Source organism: Tenrec ecaudatus, chromosome 11, assembly GCF_050624435.1.
Source record: "Tenrec ecaudatus isolate mTenEca1 chromosome 11, mTenEca1.hap1, whole genome shotgun sequence".
Taxonomy (NCBI): domain Eukaryota; kingdom Metazoa; phylum Chordata; class Mammalia; order Afrosoricida; family Tenrecidae; genus Tenrec; species Tenrec ecaudatus.
The window spans coordinates 101,550,864-101,575,957 of NC_134540.1; the positions used below are offsets into that span (position 1 = coordinate 101,550,864).

At 42.3% G+C, this 25,094-nt stretch overlaps 1 protein-coding gene across 3 annotated transcripts in view; it reads right to left on the reverse strand.

Moving 5' to 3' along the window:
• The window catches only part of TPP2 (tripeptidyl peptidase 2), a 114,838-nt gene extending 104,623 nt beyond the window's left edge, over positions 1–10,215 (reverse strand). For all 3 annotated transcript variants that reach the window (XR_012786901.1, XM_075563451.1, XM_075563452.1), the window contains exon 1: positions 9,965–10,215. Coding sequence is in view for 2 of the 3 variants with exons in the window: in XM_075563451.1 (XP_075419566.1) it covers positions 9,965–10,129 (165 nt within the window). In the remaining variant the exon portion in view is untranslated. The remainder of the gene's footprint in view (positions 1–9,964) is intronic.
• Between the last annotated feature and the right edge of the window lie 14,879 nt (positions 10,216–25,094).

Genomic DNA, 25,094 nt, shown 5'->3' on the forward strand with positions numbered 1-25,094 from the left:
GGAGAAGCGTAAATGGATAGAATCTTCTCCAAGGACACAAGACAATTAGGGGCTTGTAGGAGGAAGTCTTAAGAAAACTGAAAACGCTGGTGAATGTTTTCATAAGCACGGTGGAAAGGCCAGCAAAGTTGCATGAGGGCATTTTTCTCCATCCCAACAACGTAGCTAGCGGCTCATTGTTCCCAGGGAAACAAGGGTTTTCCTATGAGGCTTTCCCTGAGAAACCTTACTCCATCTCTCCTGACCTTACCCCTTCACTTGTTGTGTGCCTAAAATTCAAAGAACTTTTAAAAGGACCACGATCTGAGTCTCTCGAGGATTCCAAAACTTTCTTCAGCGAAAGGTAAAAGAGACGGAAACAGGCCCTCAGAAGCTTATCAGTGCTGCGAGAGGATATGGTGACAAACAATAGCTTCACATTTTGATACGTTGGATTATTGTTTCTAAAATTTTATAGCAACACTTTTTGACTTATCCTTATATGTGCCATTCCACTCCTTAAAACCCATCAACAGATTTGGAACACCTAGAATATAAAAAGCTCCATAAGATATGACCCCGAATTTCCTGTGTTTCCAGTTCCTACCTGTACCAGTGTACAACCTCTGTTCTAGCCATGTTTGTGAGGCAGAATTAGGATCATGATAGTGGTGAAGGAGGAAGCATTTAGGAACTAGAGGAAAGTTGTATGTTTCAATGTTGCTACATACCTTGACTAGCTCCTCTCCTCCCCAAGACCCTTCTGTTAGGGGATGTCCAGTGGCCTACAAATGGGCTTTGGTTATCTACTCTGCACCCTGCCCCCCTCATTCAATGATTTTTTTGTTCTTTGATGCCTGACACCTGATCCCTTCAACACCTCGTGATTGCACAGGCTGGTGTGCTTCTTCCATGTGGGCTTTGCTGCTTCTGAGCTAGATGGCCTCTTCTTTACCTTCAAGTCTTTAAGATACCAGATGCTATAGCTTTTGATAGCTGGGCACCATCAGCTTTCTTTGCCACATTTGCTTATGCACCCATTTTTCTTCAGCGATCGTAATTAATATGGTTTTTTGTTCTTTGATGCCTGATAACTGATCCCGTTGGCAACTCCCTTCAGGAACAGTGGTGTGAGTGGCGATAATGGAAGGGTAGGCGGTTGGAACGAGGGAACCGGTTAAAAGGATCTACATGTGACCTCCTCCTTGGGGGACGAACTATAGAAAAGTGGGTGAAGGGAGACGTCGGACAGGGCATGATATGACAGAATAATAATTTATAAATTATCAAGGGTTCATGAGGGAGGGGGAGTGGCAAGGGAGGGGAAAAATGAGGAGCTGATGCCAGGGGCTTAGGTAGAGAGCAAATGTTTTGAGAATGATGAGGGCAATGGATGTACAAGTGTACTTTACACAACTGATGTAAGTATGGATTGTAATAAGAGTTGTATGAGTCCCTAATAAAATGATTTAAAAAAAGGTCTTTCCTCGAAAAAATAAAAAAAGATATGAGCCCTGTCACTCCCGATTACCCATTACTGGCATCCTTCAATTCCTTCAACATGCTGACTTCTTTCCTACTTCACCACACCCACACAGGACTCCTACCTGGTAGCCTCTCACCTAAGGCTCCTCCCAGTCCCCTGGGAGCCACTGGAACTGCCCAGAGGCTGTGAAAGCAGACACCCACACTTTATGCTGAATTATATGAGATAGTACAAAATTTTTTCATTGCCACAAGAGCAGTATTTTTTCTTCTTTTTCCCAGAAAAGGAGGCAGTGAGCCAAATAAGTCAAGGAACCTATGCTTTATCCCTTCAGATATGGCAAGGGATTTCATCTCACCCTTCAATTTTCTACCACAGTATCACCTACAAAAGGCTTCTCTGATGACATCATTCAAGTGGCCACGCTTCAAGGCCTCATTCTTTGTTTTTTTTCAATGTAACTTGTATTTTTCCTTCATAAGCGTGACGCAATATGAGGGGAATAAAAAAAAAGCACTGCTACTAGGAATCTAGCCCATACACACACAGGCATATTCATGTATTTATACGCGTCTCTGTGACCAGTGAGCGGTTGCAGATCAGTTCTCTCAGTAGTGCATGTTAGTCCCTTAGGGTGTCTTCAGAGAAAACAAAGAAGGCCCGGTGGACTTGAAGGAATCCGCTGGCCCTCTTCCAGGCAGAAAGATCAGCTCAGAAGGTCATGGTGACAGCTTTTAGAGATTCCAAAGATTTCCTCATCATACTTTCTGGAAGGACACAGGATAATCTCAGGTGCTTACTGTGAGCTTTTACAAGATGGAAAACTGCATTAGTGAGAGAAGGGCCAGGCAAGGTGTGCTGTGGAGTGCTCCCCACCATGACAGTCAGTGCACTGCTTATTCTTCATGGTGCTATGAGAATTTTACTGGGGAATCTTACTCCACCCACCTCTCAGTTTTGATCTTTCCCTCCAGACATTTCCTTGTTCCTAAAACTTAAAAGGACAGTAAAAAAGAGCCTACTCTGAGGCCATGGAGGATGCTTCCACTCCTCTTCTGAAGTGACAGGGACCAGAAGGGCAGAGTTCTGTGGAGGAGAGTCAGAAGGATGAAACACCGCCTTCAAAAGTACAGACTTGTGTTGAGAAATAAGTTGCATTTTTCATATTTTTGCTTAATAAAAGCTTCTGTAGAAATACATTTTTGTTTACCCTGGTGTGTAATTATACAGCCAAGTGATTTCTTATCCATTTCTCCTACAAGAATATAAACTTTGCTAAGACCACGTGTATTTTATTCACCAATGTATAGCCAATGTACCTAGCAGTGCCTACTAAGCACGTAACAAACATTAAGGTATTTAATTATTTAACATTCATCATTTACATCAAACGTGACCAGCCCACGGAAGTCCATGTGAGGCACAGCATGAGTGCCAGGGGTAACAACAACACTACTATTCACTGTTCTGCAAAGGAGATTTGTTGCCTTCCAAGATCCCTGGAAAAAGACACCCCAAGAAACAGGAAGGTAAAATTTGCCAACAGTGTGACAAGCATAGGAAGCCTTATGGCCCTTTCTTCACCTGGGGACTTTACATTCTTTCTGTATGATAAAGCTCGTCTTTTATTATTAGTAGTATTTTGTTTTTCTAGCCAATATTCTCTTTCCTCTGCAGTCTCGAAGATATGTAATTAACCCTAAAGACAAACCCAAACCAAACTCAGTACATTCAAGTCTATTCAAACCCAAAGTGACACTACAGGACAGGAGAGACCTAACCCCACGTGGGTTTCCGAGACTCTCAATCTTTAGACAGTAGCTGAGGAGAAAGTTTCTTCTATCCCCTAAGGAGCAGCTGGTAGTTTAGAACTACTGAGCTTGTGGTTAGCAGCCCTGTATTTAACTACTACGCCACTAGGCATCCAGCCCTACAGGAGAGGGGATTTCATTATGTAAAGGGAATGGTACTTTCCACCCCCCTCCCTGTACACAGAGAAGGAAGAAGATGCCTGGGATCCCAAACTCTACTTCAACCATGTTGACAGTTATCAGGAGTCATACAGGCCTTTCATTCATAGATGTTTATTTTAATGTACAGTAATTTCCAAGTTTGATTTTTATTTCTTAAGCTTATCTATTAACAAGTAATATTCTTTACCTCAAAATCACAATTACAAAAAATCACAATGAAAACCATGTCATAGCAGGATAAAATTATTATAAAACTGAAATCAGATACTAATATTGAAGGGATAGGTTAGGCTTCTTTCAATATAATAAAAATGAAGGAAAATATAATAAAATCTATTAAAATAATAGTGGAAATCAATAATCATTACCCCCCCAAAGGTAAAGATGGTTGATGTCTGGTGGGGTACAGTGGGCTCTCAACACTCTGCTAATCTCACGGTCAGCTGTTCTAGCCCATCAGCTGCTCTGTGGGCGAAGGAAGAGCCAAGTGACCTCCTGTAACGACTGACAGCCTCTGAAACCCCATAGAATAGCTCTACTCTGCCCTCGAGGGTCGCTATGGTCAATATGGACTTGATAGGAGTCAATTTGGTTTGAAGTAGAGAAAATGTTGTAAGAATTAAAGAAAATAATCTATTTAAAAATGCATCCTCAAATCCATAGATAACCTGAAAGATACACTAAAGACAAAAGTCACCTATGTTCTCAGTCCATAGACAAGAATAAAGAACTTCTTCGAGATCTGAGACCAATAACACCAAGAGATCACTAACAAGTCAGACAGAGAGCTCTAATTAGAAACCTCATTATCAGGAGTGAGCAGAAGGGGGAAAAAAACCACCACCATCCCATGGGACGTATGCGGCTTGTTTACTGCCTATTATTTTCATAAAGGAGTGATGGAAGAGGAGTGGCTAGAGCTCAGCTGCTGACAGAAACCATGGGGCAGTTCGACTCTAGCCTGAACAACTGCTATTAAGTTGGAATCAACTAGATGGTAATAAGTTTTCTTGGTATTTCTGCAGACCGTTAAGTTTTCTCCAATTATAATGAAATTTTAAATTAACTTGTAAAAAGAAACTACTCCATTGTTCATAAGAAGACAAAAGGGGATTAGAATTAGGAAGAATAGTGGTTATTGTCTTATTTTCTGTTTTCATAAAAGGTAAACAGCTCAGAATTGTGAAGTGGAATGTTAGGAGGCAAAAACGAAAAGTAACCGAATTGCTCACACTGGACCTATGTTTGAGGTGGGGAAGGTATAATTTAAGTGAAGAAGAGTGAGTACGAGTATAGATAATGATCCTTTGTGTATTGAGTTGGAAGACTGAGGAATATTTACTGGCCTAACCAGAGTTTTTTCCCCAAATGCCAGGAAATCCAAGGGCTGAGTGTTCATTGAAAACAATTATGGTGGAGGAGTCCTGGAGGAGTCGGTGAGGGTTGATGAGCCATTTGCTAAAACGAAAGGACCAGACAAAACGTATGCAAACCTGCAACCAAGCAAGTCGTTCTTAGGTTCTATTCAATCAATCTTAACTCGTCATGATCCCATATGACAAAGTCAGTCCATATGACAGTAACCTAGTCATGATTCCATGTGACAGAGCCTCCCAGGGTTGTCTAGGCTGTAATCTCGATTAGAGCAGCAGGTCCTACACAGCACAGGATTGGTTTAAATCACCTACCTTTGGGTTAGCAGCCGACTGTTTAACTCAAGTGCTATCAAGGCTCCTTGAATTTATAAGTATTTAGTTCAAATGCCAGAGGTGGTTAATACTGAGAATGTTCTCCTTAGCAAAGGAAGATATTTCATACATTAATACTATTAAATTATCATTAATTTAATAAGACAACTTTTGCTTCAAAAAACTAGCAATTTGAACAAATTGCTGTGAGAATAAACACAGAAAAACCAAACCACTGCTAGCTGGGATCAGGGCCTCATTTGTCTTTGAGCCACCCATAGGTCAAGACCCTGCTGGTTGTTGTAGGATTGATTACGCAGGAGTGTTAAAGTGACTGTAAATCAGTTGACACGCCACATGCAGCAGTGTGTACTGGAAAAACATCTGGAACCTCTGGGAAACTGGGAGTGAATGAAGGGTTCGCTGTGGAAACAAGGTGAACGGGTGGGCTGTGTGTGATGCGGAGATAAGGAGAGGAGAAATGGCGAGAGCTGAGGCTGCAGGAGGCAGCCACCAGCCACCCCGATGGTAAAGGGCCTTCTACACAAAAGGTTCCTCCTTTACACACAAGCAACTTGGACCCCCAAACGTGTTTCCTTTTGATTTAAACTAGTAAATACAAAACATGCGTTTTTAATGAAAGCAGTTTTGGCAATGTGAAGGGTGGATCAAAAAGAAGAAAGATGGGTGACAGGGAGACCAGCTGAATGTATTTCTAGGTCTAGTTCAAGTCCCATCTAGTCTTAATGGACCCAGCTCTCAATGGCCCCCTCTACTAACAATTATACTTTACAAAAGACTACATCATTTCACACAATGCTAAGCACCTCAAAGGTGCTTGAGTATTTGCTGAGGAAATGTTAATGTAATTGCTACTTTTTAGGCCTTCTACCTTTCACTTTTCATCACACCCAATTACAAATGAGAATTAGGCCCAAAAGAATATTACAATGAGACACCTCACTATGTACTTGGAAGTTCTCACTTCCGCCTCTTGTCCTTCCTTCCTACCCCTTGTCTTTCTAAATGTCCACTTCAGCTTCCGTTTCCTATTTCACTTCTCCCTAATGATATATACATAAAACTACAAAATAAAAGTGTTAAGGGAAAAAAACACTTTAAAATACCCACCTATATTTACAAGCCACATTAATGAATTTCTCTTAATTAAAAATATTTAAGCCATTGTCTAAGAGTTAAAGTTCTCTCTTATTTTTCTGAAGCAAATTCAGTGTACTATATAATCTTCAAAACAGCAACTGTGCCCTCTACTGACTGAATACAGCTGAAGTTCCAGAGTAACCCAAACATGTGTTTGGATGCAAGAAAATAATTTTTAGAAAGTTTTATTAGCATATACTTCACATATCATATAATTGAATCATATTAGTTAATTTCTCAGGAGTTATATTTTCTTTTAATTTATATATTTTGGTGCTCCAGCATTTTTTAATACATGCAAATATCTAATATAAAGCTTTGGATAATCAATAATCAAGAACTCAGCACAAACTCCTATTACAATTGTTAATTGCTCATACAATTAACACTTTTATTCCAGACAACATGTGTTTGAACATGTCTGTGATCAATGGCTGGCTGCAGACAGGTTCTCGCAGTAATACATTTGTCTTTGCTGCATTAGGGAACATTAAACAAAAACAGTGCTTCGGTGGGAATCTGGGAGAACAGTGCAATGGATGACAGAGATCTGCATGGATTATGGAGATTGTTTTTAGGAATTCCAAAGGGGTCGTGGTGGAGTAAAATTTCATCATATGGTTCTTCTACCCAAGTCTCTGTAATGCCTAACAAAGACTGGGCGGGACCAGGCAAATGGGGCAAGTGTACCAGTAATAGAGGGACCTGGCCAGTTTTCATTACCACCCCACTGGCTCTAAAGATGAGACAAAGACCCCAAGGGCTTTGGAAGAGCTCTTCCCAGATCTCTGCCTGAAGTGAAGGAAGCCAGCCAGATCAGGTGCACCACAGACTGCAGGCTCTGGCCTGAGACTACGGGACTGCGAGACAGAGTGACAGGTGGCTTCCTCATAAAGGCAAAGGCCACAGGACCATACGGCTGAGAGACTGAAGACCAGTGACGATCTGGATGCTACCTGACTGAGGACTAGAAAGAGACTTACTTAGCTGCTGGCTGTGACCAGTGACTGTATCCTTATTGTTTGATGATCCTGACTTGTAACCAGTTAACTTCCCTCATAAACTCCCTTAATTGTGAGTTTTGCCTGTGAGTTGTGTGTGGCCATTGCAGTAAATTATCAAACCCAGAAGGGGGAGAAAAGGTTGCTAATAGGATAGGTAAAGGGGGCTGGAGCGTGGAGCACCATTTGTTCCCCTTGTGACAACAGGGAAGGCCGATATGACTCCCCACCCCACCCCCTACATTCACTGCAGGGCTCACCGTGACAGGTTTTCCTCAAAAAACACAGGACAATCATGGGATAATTAAGGAAAGGTTTTAAGAAAAACAGTAAACTGTATTGGTGAGAAATAGGCAAAGAAAGTTGTACCAAATAATTTTCCCCCTATCTTGATAATGCTCATTTTTCAAAGGTAGCAAAGGCTGACCTATGAGAACTTAGTTAGGATATCTTATCTACCCCTTTCACCACCACCACCACCATCCCACCCCCCCACTCCTCCACCGCCGTCCACTCTACAGCCCTGATCTTAGCTTACTTTTGCTCCCCAAACTCAAAGGACACCTTAAAGAATCACAATTTGCATCCCACAAAGACATCAAACCTGCATGTTGGACACAGTGAACTTTAGAGCACAGACTCTCTCTAGCTAGATGAAAGCACCACCTTCAGAAATGTAGAGCCCCAGATGGTCAGATACATTGGGAAGCAATAGTTTCACGTTTGGCTATTTTTGTTTAATATAGGGTTCTATGATAGTTTGTAACAATACTTTTTGACTCCCACATGGTTAATTCTCACAGCAACCCTGTAGGGTAAGCATCACTGTTTCACAGGAAGTAACAGAGGAATTTGATAAGCAAGTGGGGAAATTTCATTTTTTTTAAGACGTCTACTGGGAGGAGCTGATACCATGGGCTCAAGTAGAAAGGAAATGCTTTAAAAATGATGACGACAACATATACACAAATGTGATTGACACAATTGATGTATGGATTATTTTAAGAGGTGTTAAGAGCTTCCCCCCGCCCCCCCATGAAATGGTTTAATAAAATATAATGTCTACTGGAGACAGTAGGTCCCTAACATTTCAGCTCCCCATTTGTTACAGTGACAAAACCACCAGGGAACCATTTACCCAGCTGCACTCCTCCCACTTACCCCTATAAAAGTACTTGCACACACACTGCCTAGAATGGAAAGCATTGTACTACTCGGTAATAAAGTTTCAATGCGGTGCTAACTGTTACTGTTTGAAATCTTATGAGTTACTAATGCAACACATATACTGCAGTTACTGTGAGGGAATTCATCACGTGTTCCTCTTCCTGATTCCCCAAATGCTCCCCACACAGCACAGCCAGTCAGGGTTGCACTCCAGAGTGCTGAAGAATTCTCACTAGGAAGCAAAACTCCCATAAGATTTCTATGTATAGAGGTCCGACTACCAACCTATTTCCCCCAATTACTCCCTAAACTCCAAAATGCTACGCCAATCATTAGTGAGCATAAAGAAATATCCAGAAAAGGGAGGGCAGGGGTCGGGAAATGGGGGGCTTCGTGAAACGTCAGAGGTTAGTGTAGAAGGGGAGGTAAGAGCTACTGAGGAAGATTTACAGAGTAGGATTAGCCAGGGAAAACTTTGCGGAGATGGACCCTGAGAAACGGCAACATTTTGTTCATTAGTAAACTTCAATAAAAGCCTAAACTTACCGAAGTTCAACATGTAAAGACTTTCAGTAGAATACTTTTAACCAAGAAATAAACATTCAAATATTACTTTGTACCCTGACACTCTTGATCTAAAGATTTTAAAGCAGCCTAAGACAAAGTTAATTGAGCATCTCATCAAGAAAACCAAAAGACATAGTAACTTTGAGGTTAAAAAAAAAGTATAACTGAATAAGGCCTTAAGAGTTGGCTAAAAACAAACTGAATTTTATTTTTTCTCATGTAAAACAAAGACCAAGCCACGCGAGTCAATGGTCCTAAATATACACCACAGAAGAGCGTTTAAAAATAGAACACCTAAAACGAGAGGAATCAATTTCGGAAGCTGAACTTAGTTTTCTTCTTGAAACCAAGCTTTCGCGCTTAACAACCAACTACTCTTGCCCAACCGAATCTCTCAAACCACAGTAATAAAAATTAACTTCAGATACGTCATTTGCTCCATCTCTATTTCCTTTCACTCCCCGCTCACCCCACCCCACCCCCCAAAAAGAATTAAAATGCTAGTTTGAGAACAGCAGGCAAGGGTCGGCGCCTAGAGACTCGAGGGAGCTGCAGAGAGATGCGGCCGTGGTGGGGAGGAGCCCCGAGCTCTCCGGCCTGGCAATGCCTAAGCAAGAGCGGGCACTCCCCGAGACCAGGCTCCCCCAAGCTGCCACGCTACGCGCACTGCTTTTGTCTGGGCCGGAACACGGCCCCGTCCGGCCCCCCAGCCCCGGGCTTGTGCCCAGCCTGCGCCCCGGGCGCCTGTCTCTCCCTCGTCCCGGCGTGAGCCCGGCTCTGCCATCTGCCTCTCGCCGGTGCCAGGTGCTCTGTGCTGCCCCGCCGCGGGTTCGGCCCGATCGAACGGCGGGCCACGGCCTGCTGGCTTCCTCCGAGGCTGCGTCCCCTGCGTGTCCCTGACCGCCAGCGCCCCCGCCTCCCAGCCCTCGGGAGCCGCCTCACCTGCATGCCCGGGGCTCCCGGGTCGACCCCGGTGTCCAGGACGGCGATGAGCACCCCCCGCCCGTCATACTCCGGGTAGCGGCAGAGGAAGGAGGCAGCGCCGGTCTCTTTTTTCGGCAGGAGACCGTGAAAAGGGAAGGGTTCTTCGGTGGCGGCGGTGGCCATGGACGCAAGCGGGAGGACTGGAAAGAGGCAAACTGCCAGACTGCGCGCGGAAGAGCAGCGGGAGGACACCCAGGCGGCCGCGGAACTGGAGGCGGGGGCGAGGGCGGGGGCGGGGGGGCGGGGCCGGCCGCGCCTCCAGCCAATCCCGTGCGGCCGGGCGGGGTCGCGCAGGATAGCCAATGAGAGGACGGAAGCCAGGCCGGCCGGCCAATGGCGCAATGCGACGTCAACCAACCGCGCCGGTCGCGGGCGCTGGTTCCCAGTGGAGCCCAGGCTGCAGTGAAAGAGGCGGAGTCTGAGTCAATAAGCTGGAGGGTTCGGTTCTCGAACCTGAGGTCTTTAAGCAGAGGTTCCAGGAAGGGGCCACCCTCCAAGCAATAGGGGCCCCTTTCTGCCGTGTCGCAACGCTCTCCGCGCAACGGCGACGGAGATGGACCTGCAGCCAGCCGTGGCGGGAACCCGCCCAAGAGGCTAACGATGGTGGCGGGACACACTTTTCCGTGCAACTGCTTCAGGAGCGGGAGCTCCTACTGTGCTGCCCGAAGGAAATGAGCCGGCTGTCGCACTTTGAACCCCGAGCCTCTGAATGTGCACTCTAAATCAGTTGTGTAGGTTGTGTTCCTCGACTGCCGCTTTGCGTGCCCTCTTTGACATCAAGGGGTGAAATAGGGAAGGGATAGGCAGTGCTGTCGTTTCAGTCAACAGGAAGTGGGGTGTGACACTTTTGGTAGGCATTGTAGCCAGGAACAAATTCGGATACTTCCGAGATTTCTAAAAACCTTTTTTTAAAAAAAAAATTCGATTCCAACTGATCCAATTCATCTCACACACTGAAACTATCGTCCACACTGCACTGTCTCAGATTCATATGGACAGCCACCTTAACTACACTGCAGATATATAATAGACTAGATAATTTAGCTGGTTGCCAAGAGTTACAAAACTAGTAAAAACAGATTTCTAGTTTCATTGTCTGCCCAGAATCCCATATTGTTTTGTACTCCCTAGCCAGAATTATTGCCCCAAAATTGAAGTGAATGAGTTCACTATTATGAGACCTAAGTGGCAGACTTTTTTATTCGACTCCTGTAAGTGTTCTTTTACATTTATGCAGCCCATAAAAATGCTTTTGGAAAATCATGTACCTTGTTACTTTTTTTCTTTTAAAAAATTATTATGGTAAAATACACGTGTCCTCACTATGATTTTCTAAATACTTTTACCATGAATAGAAAATCAGTGCTTATTACATTTGCTTATCTCAAATAGGCGAGCTCACATAGTACTTGTCCTGCAGCTGGTTTATTTCCCTCAGCAGCATGTTTCCTCGTTGTAGTGGCGTGCATCAAGGCTTCATTTCTCTTCCTGACTGCCTCTCATTCCATTGTGCGTGCATCCACCCATCTGTTTGTGGAAAACTCAGTTGCTTCTACCTTTTTGCCATTGTGAAAAGTGCTCCAATGAGCCCTGGCAGTATACCAGTCTCTGTTTCTGTTCCTGCCTTCATTTCCCGACACATGTCTTGGAATTGCTGGGGGACAGGGCAGTCGGTGTTTTCAGCATGTTGAGGAATGGCCAAATGTTGTTCACTCCCACCTGCAATGGATACGGCTTCCACTTTTGTCACAAGCTCGCTAACACCTGTTATTTTCTATTTTGAAATTTTAAATCATCGCTAATCCAATAGGGATTATACTTTGATTTGGAACTCTCTAATGCTCTTGATCATCTTCTCGTGTACTTATTGGCCTTTTGAATATACTCTTGATAAAATGAATATTCAAGTCCTTTTCAAATCCTTTGCCCATTTTTTAAATTTGATTTTTATTTTTTGTAGTTGAGTTAGAGACATTTTAAAATGATTTCCATTTCAGATCATATGGTTGCAAACATTTTTTCTTACAACCTGTAGGGTCCTCTCCTTTTAAGATGGCATTTACCAGATGTCACCGTAAATTTTTGATACTTAACATCTTCCATTAAAAAAAAGAAAACCTGAACATGCTCCACCTTAAAATCAATCTGACATTTTATAGCACTGTATTTCTGCTTAATCTTTATTCTGTATCACCCAAAGTACATTACTATAATGTAGTTTACATTTATGATAGAACATTATATTGATAATTTTATTTTCTGCAACAAAATATTAATATTTTAATTAATTGTTTCCTAGGATCAAAGTGCCAACATTTTTGGCATTATCCTTTAATTGTTACAAAGTTGATTAAAGCGACATAAACATATTTTCAAGGTCTGATTGAAAACTAGATAACAAAAAGTATAACTTTGCTGAAAATGTAGCTCGTGAAGGGCTGTATGTGATTGGGTATTGGGTTCAGTTAAAGAAAGTTCGGCTTACAATATTTCAAATTGTCCTTTCATTTGGTTCGCAAAGGCTCTTACCCCTCGAGCAATATCTAATCGTAAGATCCAGGATGACTCGGCACGTGGCCTTTCTTGTATAAAGTTGGAGACCTACTTGTGAAATAAGAAATGCAGGGGAACTGGAGTAGGCAGGGAAGGCATGGTTGAGGCTCATCAGATTGGCCCAAGAAACCTTTGATATTTTTATTTTTTCAATGCTTAAGTCTGGTCTCAGCAGCGTTTGCATAGACAGAAAAACAACACACCCAAATTACAATAAAAATTACAAATAAAGAATATTAAAAAAAGAAATGCAAAAGAAAATGAATGTGTCCTTCCAGTACAGGCATATTATCAAGCAGATTGGTTTAGAAAATAATAGATATGGCATTTGAGTACTTATAAATTGATTATCGTGAAATTATTTGAGACTTTGTACCACAGTTTGAAGACCTCTGTCCTACATAATGTCTGAAACACTTTAACTCAATACCAAATCATTTATTCTTTGTCTTCAAGCCATAGTATTCTCCATGTTACATCTGATTGTACCGTTTCCTTCTTTGCGTTAATGGCATTTCCAGCTAAGGGAAATCACTAAATGCAAGTCAGCTTGTGAGATTTGACAGGTTATTGATAACAGAAGGAAGCAAGTTGAAGATTCCTGGAGGAGACAGGGGCGATATTTATAGATACATAGAACAAGGTACTTAGGAGTGGGAAGTGGGGGAGGGCAACGTAAGAAAAGAGAGGCTGATTGTTCTGAGGCATCCAGCAGTCACTTGAGGGTAAATTGATGGGCTGGACACACAAATACCTCTCCCACATGGCATTGTTCAAAGCAGGAAGCAGTGAGTCAGAAGACCTTGGTTCCCACTTCCCCTTATCATCTCCTCCATTTGAAGCTACAAGCCAGTACACAAATGGGATACATGGAAATAATTTTCAACTATATCTTACCTTGTGTCATAAGCAAATATTGCTACATGTTCACATTTAGAAAATATTTAAATTCAATTTTTCCAAAACAATGGTAAAGATTGTGTAAGGATCCATCAGAGTCCAGCTGTTAGACTTTAAAGTCTTCTGGATTTACTTTATGATCCCTCTCAGCAGAGACTCCAACCAATGACTGAATAGAGTGAAGATAATATGGTAGACCACTTGCTGTGAGAGAGAACTTGGTCAACAGTTGAGTTTTGCTTGCAAGTTTTTCAACAGCCTGGCAAAATCTTTCTTAAACTTCATGGCTATCTAGAACATTTTACACAAACTTTCCCTTCCTCTCTACTCAGAATCAGACTTGCATCTTTGTAGGATGTTTTATTCTAGCCTGTTCAGCCCCATTCACTATTTTACCCCACACAGGCATTTCCCCTAATAGACACCTTGCACATGGGTCCTGTCTTGGGTATCAGGTTCTTAGGTTTCCCAGACTAAAACAGCCACTGATAATCAGTGTATACATTAAAGCTCACACCAAAGGAACAGGTCCGATGCTAAAGTTTCATCACTGCTCTCCTAAAATCAACAATTAAAAAACCTCATTATCATTCTTATGCCCGCACCCTAGGCATTTCTCAAGTTCAAAACCACATGGCTGATATGATTAGCAAAGCTTAAGTTATCTGTCTGGGCCGAGCTGGGAAGAAGTCCAGAAAACTAAATTCTGGATTCTCATATGGACAAGTATATATATTTCTTACTATTATACTCCTTTCTACTCTTTATCCCTCCAAGCCAAATGAAACTGCAAACCAGGTATTTGGACAATAAAGACAATGAGAAAAACTGGACAATAGATAAGAATGCCTTTGAAGATATCAAAGGAATATCAAGATATCTCTTTGATAAGGGATATTCGTGTGGTTTTGTTTTGGGACATTTGTTCATTGTTAAAGATATGGCTGATAGACTGTGGTTTTCTCCACACCTACCCACCAAGCCTTCCAGGGCTACGGGTACAAAATTGGAAGCCCAGAACCTCTCAAGGGTAGGGAAGTAGGGGAACTAGGAGTAAGGCCCAAGGGACTGCATCATTTTAAATAAGATTAATTTCTGAACTTCTGATTAAGACAATGTCTCTCAATTCTGGCTGCCCACTGGAGTCACCTGGAGAAATATAAAACTAGTGATATTACTCCGAATGGGTCTAATTTAATTGCTCTTGGATTCAACCTGGGCATTGAGATGTTTTATGTCCCCTATAATGCTAATGGAGATTCAGTGTGAGAACCGCTCTGCTGGTTGTTGCAGTCTGCAGGAAAAAAAAGAAGAGGAAGAATTTTAAAATACCTATGCTAACTCCATTCTAGGAGATAAAGACAAGATTGAGAATTTTTTTTCCCTGAGAACTAGAAACTATGAGGAACAAAATTGGTTTAGGAACTAGCAATTCTTGAATTGTAACAGAAAATGCAAAACCCAAAGGATTCACATAAGAGAAGATTTGATATAGCCAAAGAAAGAATTATTATATTGGTAAACAGGTCAGAAGAAAATACTTTGAGAGATGACAGGGGGGAAACAGAAAATTCATAGAGATAATATAGAAAAGTTCTAATAAGCTTCTAGGAAATGATTGTTTAAAGTCATACTTGGAGAGATAATCTGTGAGAATGTTCCCAATCTGATTAAAGACATTAAGACATATGTTTAAGAAGTCCTATGAATGTTCAGCTGAATTTTAAAAAGGAGGAAAGAAATCTTTATGTAGGTGTATCTTAAGGAACGCTGGTGGTGCTTTCAGGTAAGTGCTGGATAACTAGCTACCATGTCAGTGGTTCGAGCCCACTAGCTGCTCCATGAGAGAAAGATGAAGCTGTCTGCTCCTGTAAACATGTGCAGAGTCTCAGAAGCCATGTATAGGGACACTGGGAGTTGAAGTTAACTCAATGACAGTGGGCTTAGCCGCATTGTAGTACCACCACTGGACAAAACAAAAGATAGGACATCTGCTCTGGGTCAGGATCCCTGATAGACTTGTGACTAATTGCTCTTTTTTTTCTTTTTGTGTGTGTATGTTTATCCATACAAGATAGGCAGGATGGGCCATCTTATAGAGATAGTGACAGGACTGACAGTTCCTGGGGGGCAAAGAAGGGTAGGAGGCTGGGGTAGGGGAGTGGTCAGACAATAAGACAGGTACAAGGGGATAGTAAGGGTTCTAAAATGGATGGTGAGGAGGAAGTAGCTTTTTTATGTATGTAAATATATAAATCTAGGTGCATTTGTCTATGTATGCATGTGTATATGTAAATACAACAAGGAAGCAGGTGGATTTTAGGCCTCTACTTAAATCTTACCTCAGAACAGGAATGGTTTGTTCTAATAATGTGGCAATGTAAGATACTCACCTTCCCGACATGATTGCTGAAGACAAAATGGGTACATACGCAAATGTAGTGAAGAAAGCTGATGGTGCCCAGCTTTTAAAAGATATAGCGTCTGGGGTTAAAGGCTTGTAATTAAACAAGCGACCATCTATCTAGCAGGGACGCAAAAGAGTCCACATGGAAGAAGCACATCAGCCTGTGTGCTCGTGAGGTGTTGATGGGAAAAGGTATCTGATGTTCAAAACCAAGCAACTAAATCAATGTGAAAGGGCAGGGATGTAGGGGAGACCCAAACCCCACGTGCAAGTTAATTGGACAGTCCCTCTCTGAAGGGCCACACAGAAGGGATGATAAATCCAGGGTGCGGTATAGCACCGATGAGCCACATAACTATCCTCTAGTTCTTTTAATGTTTCTTCCCCTTACTATTATGTTTTTTTTTCAGGTCATTAATCATGCTAGATTTGTGTATGTTCATTTGTTTAATTAAGGTCGTTAGATGAAAGCCAAGATAGATAACCCTTCAGAAACAGTAACATGAATAATAGTTCCCTGAGGAAACAGGAAACAAGGGGGTCAGCAGGAGGGGGAGTTGCTGACAGCACTGATGACTGTATCACCCCACTGGAGGGGAGCAAACAACAGAATTTTACATAAATGGATATATTGGATGGTGAAAGATGGGGCAAAAAATGAAATAAGGGTTCCTGGGGTGAGGAGGGGAGAAAGGGCGGACTGGTATCAAGAAGTTCAAGAAGAAAGAAAATGTTCTGAAACTGACTAGTAGCAATTGTGCAATATTGCCTGATGTGATTGAACTATGGAGTGTTATGATATCTGTAAGAACTCCCAATACAATGATTTTTTCCAAAAGTGTTTCATTTTAACAGGTGTGATGTGGTTGTCGGGACTGTGTGCTGGAAAACCGGGCAAGAAGATGTGGACCATTGAAGCTCTATACCGTCCAACAATAAGAATAAGAGCATGACATTTTCAGAGATCCAGAAGGTGACAGTGTGTCACCAGAGGGTAGTAAGAAGGAAAGGACATACTAAGGATATGCCTTCAGCAAAATAAAACAAAAAAGAACAAGAGGGGGAAAATATGGGGAAAATTTTTATGTAAATCAACAATGACATAGGAAACAATATTAATGGACTACCGTGCAAAGGCGAGCACAGGGAAAGTTGATGCAGCATGTAAACTTTAGGGGAAAAGCATTACTAGTGGTTAAAAAAATACACTTAAATAGAAATGAGAAGGGGCTTTTTAAAACATTCATAGAAAATTACCATTACCCTTTAAATTCATTTCCCACAAACTCTTGGAATTCCCCTCAAATAATAATTAATTTAATGATCCTGACAGTACGTACAAACCAGATGCTGTTGTGTGCCTCCAGCGAAGCCCACATCACAGTGAATGAGTAGGGACAGAGGAGAACTGCCCTTGAGGTTTTTCAGGCTGTATGCCATCTTGACTGAAGCAGGCCACCAAATCTTTTCATCCATGGAGTTTCTAGTGGTCTTGAAACTCCCACCTTTTGTGTAGCAGGTGAATCCTGGCACAATCAGGACTCCTATGAGCCAAATAGCAGCCTCAACATACAAAACGGAATCATGAAGAAAAAGATTTGCAATTGGTGGAATTTGAACAATTTCCAAAGTAATGAGAAAAAAATTATGCAAAAAAGACAATTTTTTTCTGGTCTCAATTTAGATTGAAAACATTTTTTCAACGATATCCTTCTTAATGCGCGTATCTCCTCTGACCTCGTTCCACTTGTGTTGATTGCTGCTGTTCTCGGCTTTTCAAGGCAACCTGCACTTCCCTGATCACAGCAAACATCAGCCTTGTCCCTCGATGGGTCTTTCCTTGTTGTCTCACTAACCTCAACAAATGCTCCCTGCTGGCAGGAACTATGTCTAATTCTTCACTCTATAGAGCACATTTTGTACTTTCAAAACTATGTATTGAATTGAAACAGATCATACTAGCTTGGGATCCCTCGTGGTGTGGTGGTCACGCATTGGGCCCCAAGGTCAGCAGTTCAAAACCACCAACAGCTCTGAGGGAGAAAGATGAGGCTTTGTACTTCCGTAAAAAGTTATAGTCTTGGAAAGCCGCAGGGGTGGGTTCACCTTGTCCTGTACTGTTGCTTTGAGTCAGACTCGATTCAGTGATTGTACTTAAGGATGAAGTTGCCCTTGACCTGGTATGTTCTCCTTTGGTTTATACGCTTATTAAAACAAACCCAAACTCACTGCCATTGAGTGGAGTCTGACTCATAGCAAACCTATAGGACAGGAGAGGGTAGACCTGCCTCTGTGGCTTCCTGAGCACTTACTTTGTTATTGTTAGGAGCTTGGGGGCCTAACCCGTTCCAACTCTCAGTGACGCTGTGTAAACGGGAAAGACAGACTGCCCAGTCCGGGGCCATCCTCACAATGGTACTCATGCTTGAGCCCGTCTGTGCAGCCACTGTGTCAATCTGTCTTGTTAGAGATCTTCTTTTATTTTTTTTTCCTTTGCTGCCTCACTACTTTACCAAGCATTATTTTCCTTCTCCAGAGACTGGTCTCTCCTGCCAAATCCAAATATGTGCGACAGAGTTGCACTATGTTTACCTCTAAGGAGCATTCTGCTAGGAAACTGCTCCCAGGAGTAGGAAGTCTCATCTTTCTGCCCCCAAACGGCTGGTGGTTTTCAACTGGTGACCTTGTGGTTGTAATGCATACCTCAATCCACCATCAGTGCTTCTTTATACTCATATAGTCACTCTCAAATAATGCAATTTCTAAACCACACCTCCAAGCACTCTCAGATAAAAAAGTAAACAGGTACATGCATGCACACTTATATAAACACAGGTATCCAGATTGTTTAGGTGCTGTATATCATCATACTTAGGTATGAGGAGCCCTGGCGAAACATGTGGTTAAGAACTTGATTGCTCATCAAAAAGCCAGACGTTTGAACACTCTAGTCTGAACACATTGGGCTGCTAGTGGAACCCATCAGCGGCTCTCTGGGAGAAAGACAGGGGCTTTCTACTGCCATAAACAGTTACAGTTTGGACACGGAAATGGGCAGTTTCACCCTACCCAGTAGGGTCTTGAGGGGTCGGCGTCAACTCGATGCCAGTGAGTCACTCTGCTTGGAAAAGATTTGGCAGTGTGTTCTCATTACCCACAGATGGATCAAAACGTATTGTTACTAGATGGTAGAAACCATGAAACAAAATGATCTACATGTGAGCCTTTTGCTCCTACCATCCATCCAGATGTATACCCTTTTGAAGGTCTTCTTTTCAACTCTCACCCTTCACTGAAGAATTTTGCACTATCTCTTTAGCAACACATCCAAACAGCAATTTGGGCATTCTGAAGCGACTCCAGTCATGTTCCTTTTTAAGGTTCTGTGAGTTTGGGCAACAAAAAGAAGGCTTAAGGACCACGTCCAGGGCTGTAAGCTGGCTGGGGTAAGGTTTCCCAATGAAATCCTCATAGAACATTCCTGGCTGCCCTAGAAGGAGCAAGTACATTGACTCCATGGGGAAGAATGTCCTCCATGCCCATTTCAGGTCTTTTCCCCACCAGTGTGGTTTTCCATTTTCTTAAAACGTCTCCATAAACATCCTTCGTCATTGTCAGAAGAGCTACACAGGAATGAAATTGACTACGCTCATGGAAAGAGATGGCAGAGAAGCTCAATATCATTGGCCAGAATGAGGCCAGAGTAGAACAGACCATCAATTGCTTGTATGCTAAACAGACCTTCAGAATGACAAGTAAGTTGGGGAAGAAATGCTGGGACGTGCAAGCTTTATGACAGGCTGACTGGATGGCGCAATAGTTGATGGCACCTTAACACTTCATCTTCCGTAGAACAATTTAGTGCTGGGAGTGGGATGAGAATGGATGTGAGGAACAGAAAGGGCTCCGCTGACGATTTTGGATGAAAGACTGAACCGCTATGGGTTTTGGTTTCTTCATTGGTGTGGGAAGAAGGTGACTGAGCCCTTTTCGTGGTGATTAGAGCAAAAATAATTTGATGCAATTTCAAAACAGTATACTTTATGGTCTTGTTAATGTTAAAAAAAAAAAGCACACAACAACTTAAAAAATCTTTCCCAGGGAAGAGTGTTATCAGTTCCCAAGAAATAGAATTAACATTATAGAATGACAATAGGAAGAATATGAATTTTTCATGTAGGAAAGATAGGTGCCTTTGAAAAGAAATGAATCAGCCGAGAAGTAAGGGATCTTTAATTTGAGGGAGAAACATAAGCCACAATTCTTGATGAAATCTCTCCCGGTTTTCCTCTCCTTTCTGGGATCACAGCATCCCTTCCCTGCTTCCTTCCAAAGAGGTTTTTGTGGCCATCACTGGATCCAGAGGCCCATCCTGTGACCGAACCTGTGGAAACTGAGCAAAGTCATCAATCTGTAGTAAGTCTGTAGATGAAAAGATAAGGGAAAAATGATGTGGCATATTGAACTTGATTCTTTGTGTGGGAGGGAAGGCACGTCCTGGGGAACACCAAGGGCGCAGGTGGGGAGACCACTAACCCCAAGTAGCGCTCAAAAGTCACAGAACTCAATCATGGTTACAAAGCCCAAGACAACGGCCCCCTCCCTAGCCTTGCACAGCGGTGAAAATCTCCCTTGGACTCACGCTCCAGTAGCGAACTGCGTAGGCCTACGGTGTCAGCCCTGTTAGTCTAAGTTACAGTGTGGCAACACACAAGCCCAGATTTCAGTGATAGACAGTACGCTTCTCGTGCTTGCTACCGTCCATGCCAAGAGAAATGGGCGTATCTTTTTCAGGGCATTCCCAGTTTGGAATCCAGGGTGAAAGAGGGATGGCCATCAGCAGTGGGCTGGTGGGCAGTTGAAGTCTCCTTCTTCCTGCTGAAGCTGGAGTGGGTCAGATGGGGCGCCCACACCCTTTGCTGCTCAGAATGCGGTCCTTCCTGTTGTGCACTTTGTGATTGTTTTATTCGTGTTACAGTACATCCGGATGCCTATTAGAGCATAGACTGATTACACCTGATTTTTAAAGCCTGCATGCTGTTTCTTTGTTTGGACCTGTTTCTGTTATTTTAAATCAATGTGCTTGTTGATACGAATTGTATTCGTGAAGCTGGACGTTGATACTTTATTTCTAGCACAGTTGTTTCCAAAATATAACCCTTTCCGGGCATGAACATCTCCTTTTACTTCTGTCAAAGTTAAATTTCCAGAAGTCTTCTGGTAGGAGTCTTGCTCCTGCCCTTCAGAGGAATTCAGTGTATATTTCCTGCTGATGGGCATGAGGAACGTGGCCGATCTACTCTCCGGTTCTAGACTATTGGCCCAGGAATGGACCATTGACAGTTGACTCCTCACCTGAGACCAACAGGAAGACACAGATAGGTAGAGGGCGTGAAGGGCTCTGCTGAGACTCCATAAGGGTTGGATTCCTCAAGTCTGCTGCAGAGGCTTCAGAACCACCAGGGAATCTGCCGGACTCGGAACCTCTGTTCTCAGGAAACCGGTGCCCTGAGCAGTTGGCTTGGGATTGATTCACATTTCCTTTTTGCCTCTACACACTCAGTTGACATTTTTGGAGAGTTTTCAAAAGAGCTCTAACTACCACTGAGCATAGGGTACTTGTTTTTTTTAACCCTATTCTTCATCTATGTTATTGAGCAAGCACATACTTCCACTGAATGATCGGCGGGTAAATAATCAGTGTTGTGCTGACAGATTAAAGACCTGCGAGGCCAGGATGTCATGAGCATAGTTGTTGGGGCGGTGATGGAATGAAAGCAGGAGCAGCCACCGGAACAACTGTGCACTGTGGCCTCGTGCCGAGACCTGCCTGATCATGACTGCGATTAGGTGTAGCACCCACATGTGATCTCAAAAGTCCAGTCCGGGCCAAGCTGCGAGCACCAGGAATACGAGTCAGAGAAGATGGTAGCAAACACACTAGGCAGAAGTTCACAAATTTCGTTACAGGACCAGTTTGGTCTTATGTGGAATTTTTATAAGGATTAAGTGAGAATATAAGAGATGATGTGCCTTCTGCATAAATAGCATGAATAATTGCTCTTATTAACCCATGTCTGGTATGTAGCAGAGACTCAATCTACTGAGGCTAATCAGATCATCTAGCATTCCATTTGTTGTGGTGAAGACTTACGTTAATTAGGAAAAATAGAATATTTTTAAAAAGAATTATTTAGTTCATGAGAAATCATCTTTAATAGTAAAAATCGGTATTTGTAAAGGTATATAGATGTGTATGTTTATTTCCTTGAAGAATAAATAGCCCAATAAGGCACTCCGTAGCTTGTAAATCAGTTTTTACTAGTTTGGAAATTTAATTTTTAAAAACAAAACAAGTCTCTGATATGGGTTATGAAATTCAATGTGCGGAAGGGAAAGGAGGTAAGTCACTAACTAGATGCATTCACCTCTGGCAAACTTCAAAGGACGTTTCTTTCTATGTGTATCGAAGCCTTTTCTTGACTCTTTATAGTAGAGGGTCTCATAATGTTTTTTCATCTGATGTATGAAGTATTTTACATATTCATGATTTCTCTTTAATGTTGCATAATAATCTACGATGTGTCTTATTATAATTTGTTTTATCTATTCATCAATTGATACTCACTTTGGTTGTTCCCACATTTTTGCTACATTATTTCCCAAATAATGCAACAATGAGCATAAATATACATATATAAGGCTTGTATTTCTCTTGGATACATATTTAACAGCCCGGATATATGATATCCAACAGTATATTTTGTAGCATGCAAAATGACCCCTGAAGGCAATTCTTTCTATCCCAAGAAGGAGGCTACAATATTTGATGGAGAGAATTAATGTGTCCCCGCTTTGCACACTTTGAAACTGAATAGAAACTGAATAACAATGTAAAGCAAGAAGTGCACAAATGTATCTCATTAGATAAGACGCAGGAATATTTATCCACCTGGAAAAATGCCAAGGATCAAACTCCGTCAGCAACTCCTGCTCAGTGAAATGAATAAGAAGAATAAAACAGCTAAAGTGAAGAAAAGTAACTAATTATACTTAAAGAGAAACAGCACTCAAAACTCACAACCGCCGAGTTGTTTCAGAACGATAGCAGCCGTCTTGGATAGGCGCGGGTAGAACTCTCCTTGTGGATTTCCGAGACGGTAACTCTTAAGGAGTAGAAAGCCTCATCTTTCTCCCAGGGAGTGGCTGCTGAGTTTGAATTGTTGACCCTGGGTTAATATGTAAACCCCGGTGGCTCTAGAGCTCTTTACAGAACAATGTAATCGTTTTGAGCCCCAAATCGTGGCATCAAGCCTTTAAAGAACCATATAAAATTCTTAGCATGTCTGTTACTTCCACTAAAGAAATGAGCATTAACTCCCTAAATTCCAACAAAAACTTGTTTGTGGTAAAAGGCACAGTCACAACTTATAAAATAAATATTTTCCATATATTGGTATATGTATATAAATATTTACATAAATGGAAATGATTTACTGAAATAAAAATTATAAGCACTTTTTAACAAGTATTAATTGAATATCAGTGTTCCCTAAACAACTAGTTAAGAGTAAATCTGGCCCTCATTTATTGGAATGGTTAGGTTCTAAAGTTCAGGTCATTATGTAAAAGTTTTGTTAATGCAAAATTACAGGATAATCACATCATATCTGAGCTGGAAGATGATGACATCATTACCTGCATGTCAAATCACATCTTTACGTAACCACAAACCACTGAGACCAGAGTTCAAATAAGCTGATGCATGACCTTGTTACCACTCTTGTCTTACACTTAGGCATTCCTTAACTGGAGGACATTGCTAATACCAAAATTAATAGGATAATGAATCTTTCATTATTGTCAGAAATATGACATGTTGGATAATGAGATAGTTGATAAATGAAGAGAGGGTGAATTATAAATGTCATTGAATCTATCACTATATAGAGTTTCTGATGCTGCAAATCTTTACTGGAGCAAACAGTCTCCTGGCTCCAAGGAGCTGTGGTGGGTTTGAACACCCAACCTTGTGGTTAGCAGTCCAGTGCTTACCTAACAGCACCACGAGGCCTCCAGGGGGAATTGTGGAATACTATGTAGTATTTACTGTAAAAATAAGAACTGTTACAGTCATGTAATATAGGATTAGAGTTTAAAAAGTTCACTGGAAAATTCCATTATCTTTCAGCTTCACTTTTCCATGAACTTTTTGAAGGCCCCTCTTTTGAAAACCTAACATCTAATGTCCTAAAAGGATGCTGTTATTCATGCTGGGACTGAATTATACAGCAGCTGTCGAGCGGAATGACTTTGCATTATTGCTTCGTATCACAGGACAGCAAATATAGAAGCTCTTGTCTTTTGTTCCCTCCCTTCCTGTGTAACGGGGGAGGGCTGGCCTACCTTTAAGCCAAGGGTTGTATGGTTGATGAGAGAGAAGTCAGGTCACGAGAGAAAAGTCTGATAATTCCATTGAATAGCCAAGCTCTGGGGCAACGTCTGAAGCCTGTCTGCGTCCCTAACCATGCTCAGCCTTTCTTCTGAGGGGACTGGAGGCTAACTTTCACTTTCCCTCCTCTGCACCCTGCTGGCTAGCCCCATCCGAAAGCACTGCACTCCTCCAAGCTTCCCCTCCTTCCCTGTTGCTGACTTCCAGAGTATCGAGCAAAAAAAACATATCCCTCTGTGCTTTCCTTTTTTCTTGAATATAAACATATTAAATATAAACACTCAAATGTCCAGGACAGACTGATGGTAGCAAAGAGCTGAAGTGAAATTCACCTGCATTCCAGAGCAACCCAGATCTACTCTCTTGTGGTGATTTCCTCCCTCCCTCTCTGTGCAGACTGAAAAAGGCACCTGGAGGCTTAATGGGTCAAGCTGCTAACACAAAGTTCTGTGGTTCATGCCCAGCATCCGCTCTAGAGAAATAAAAGGCTGCTACCAAGGCCATGGCCTCGAAGATCCTAGGGTGCAGTGGACTCTGTCCCACAGGGTTGTAGGCCTGGGGACAGACTTCACTGTGGTGCTTTTGTGTGGAAGGGACTAGGCTGGGGAGCAGGGCAGCAGTGTGGTGGAGATGGAATGTACCAATGAGAACCACCTGCTTATAGCGGGGAGCAAGGACGGTGGAAGGCCGGCCACACTCCTTCCCAGCCATCCAGCTCCTTCAGAGCAATGTGGGGTGTGCGTGCACATGCTGGTGCACTCACGTGTGCATGCATG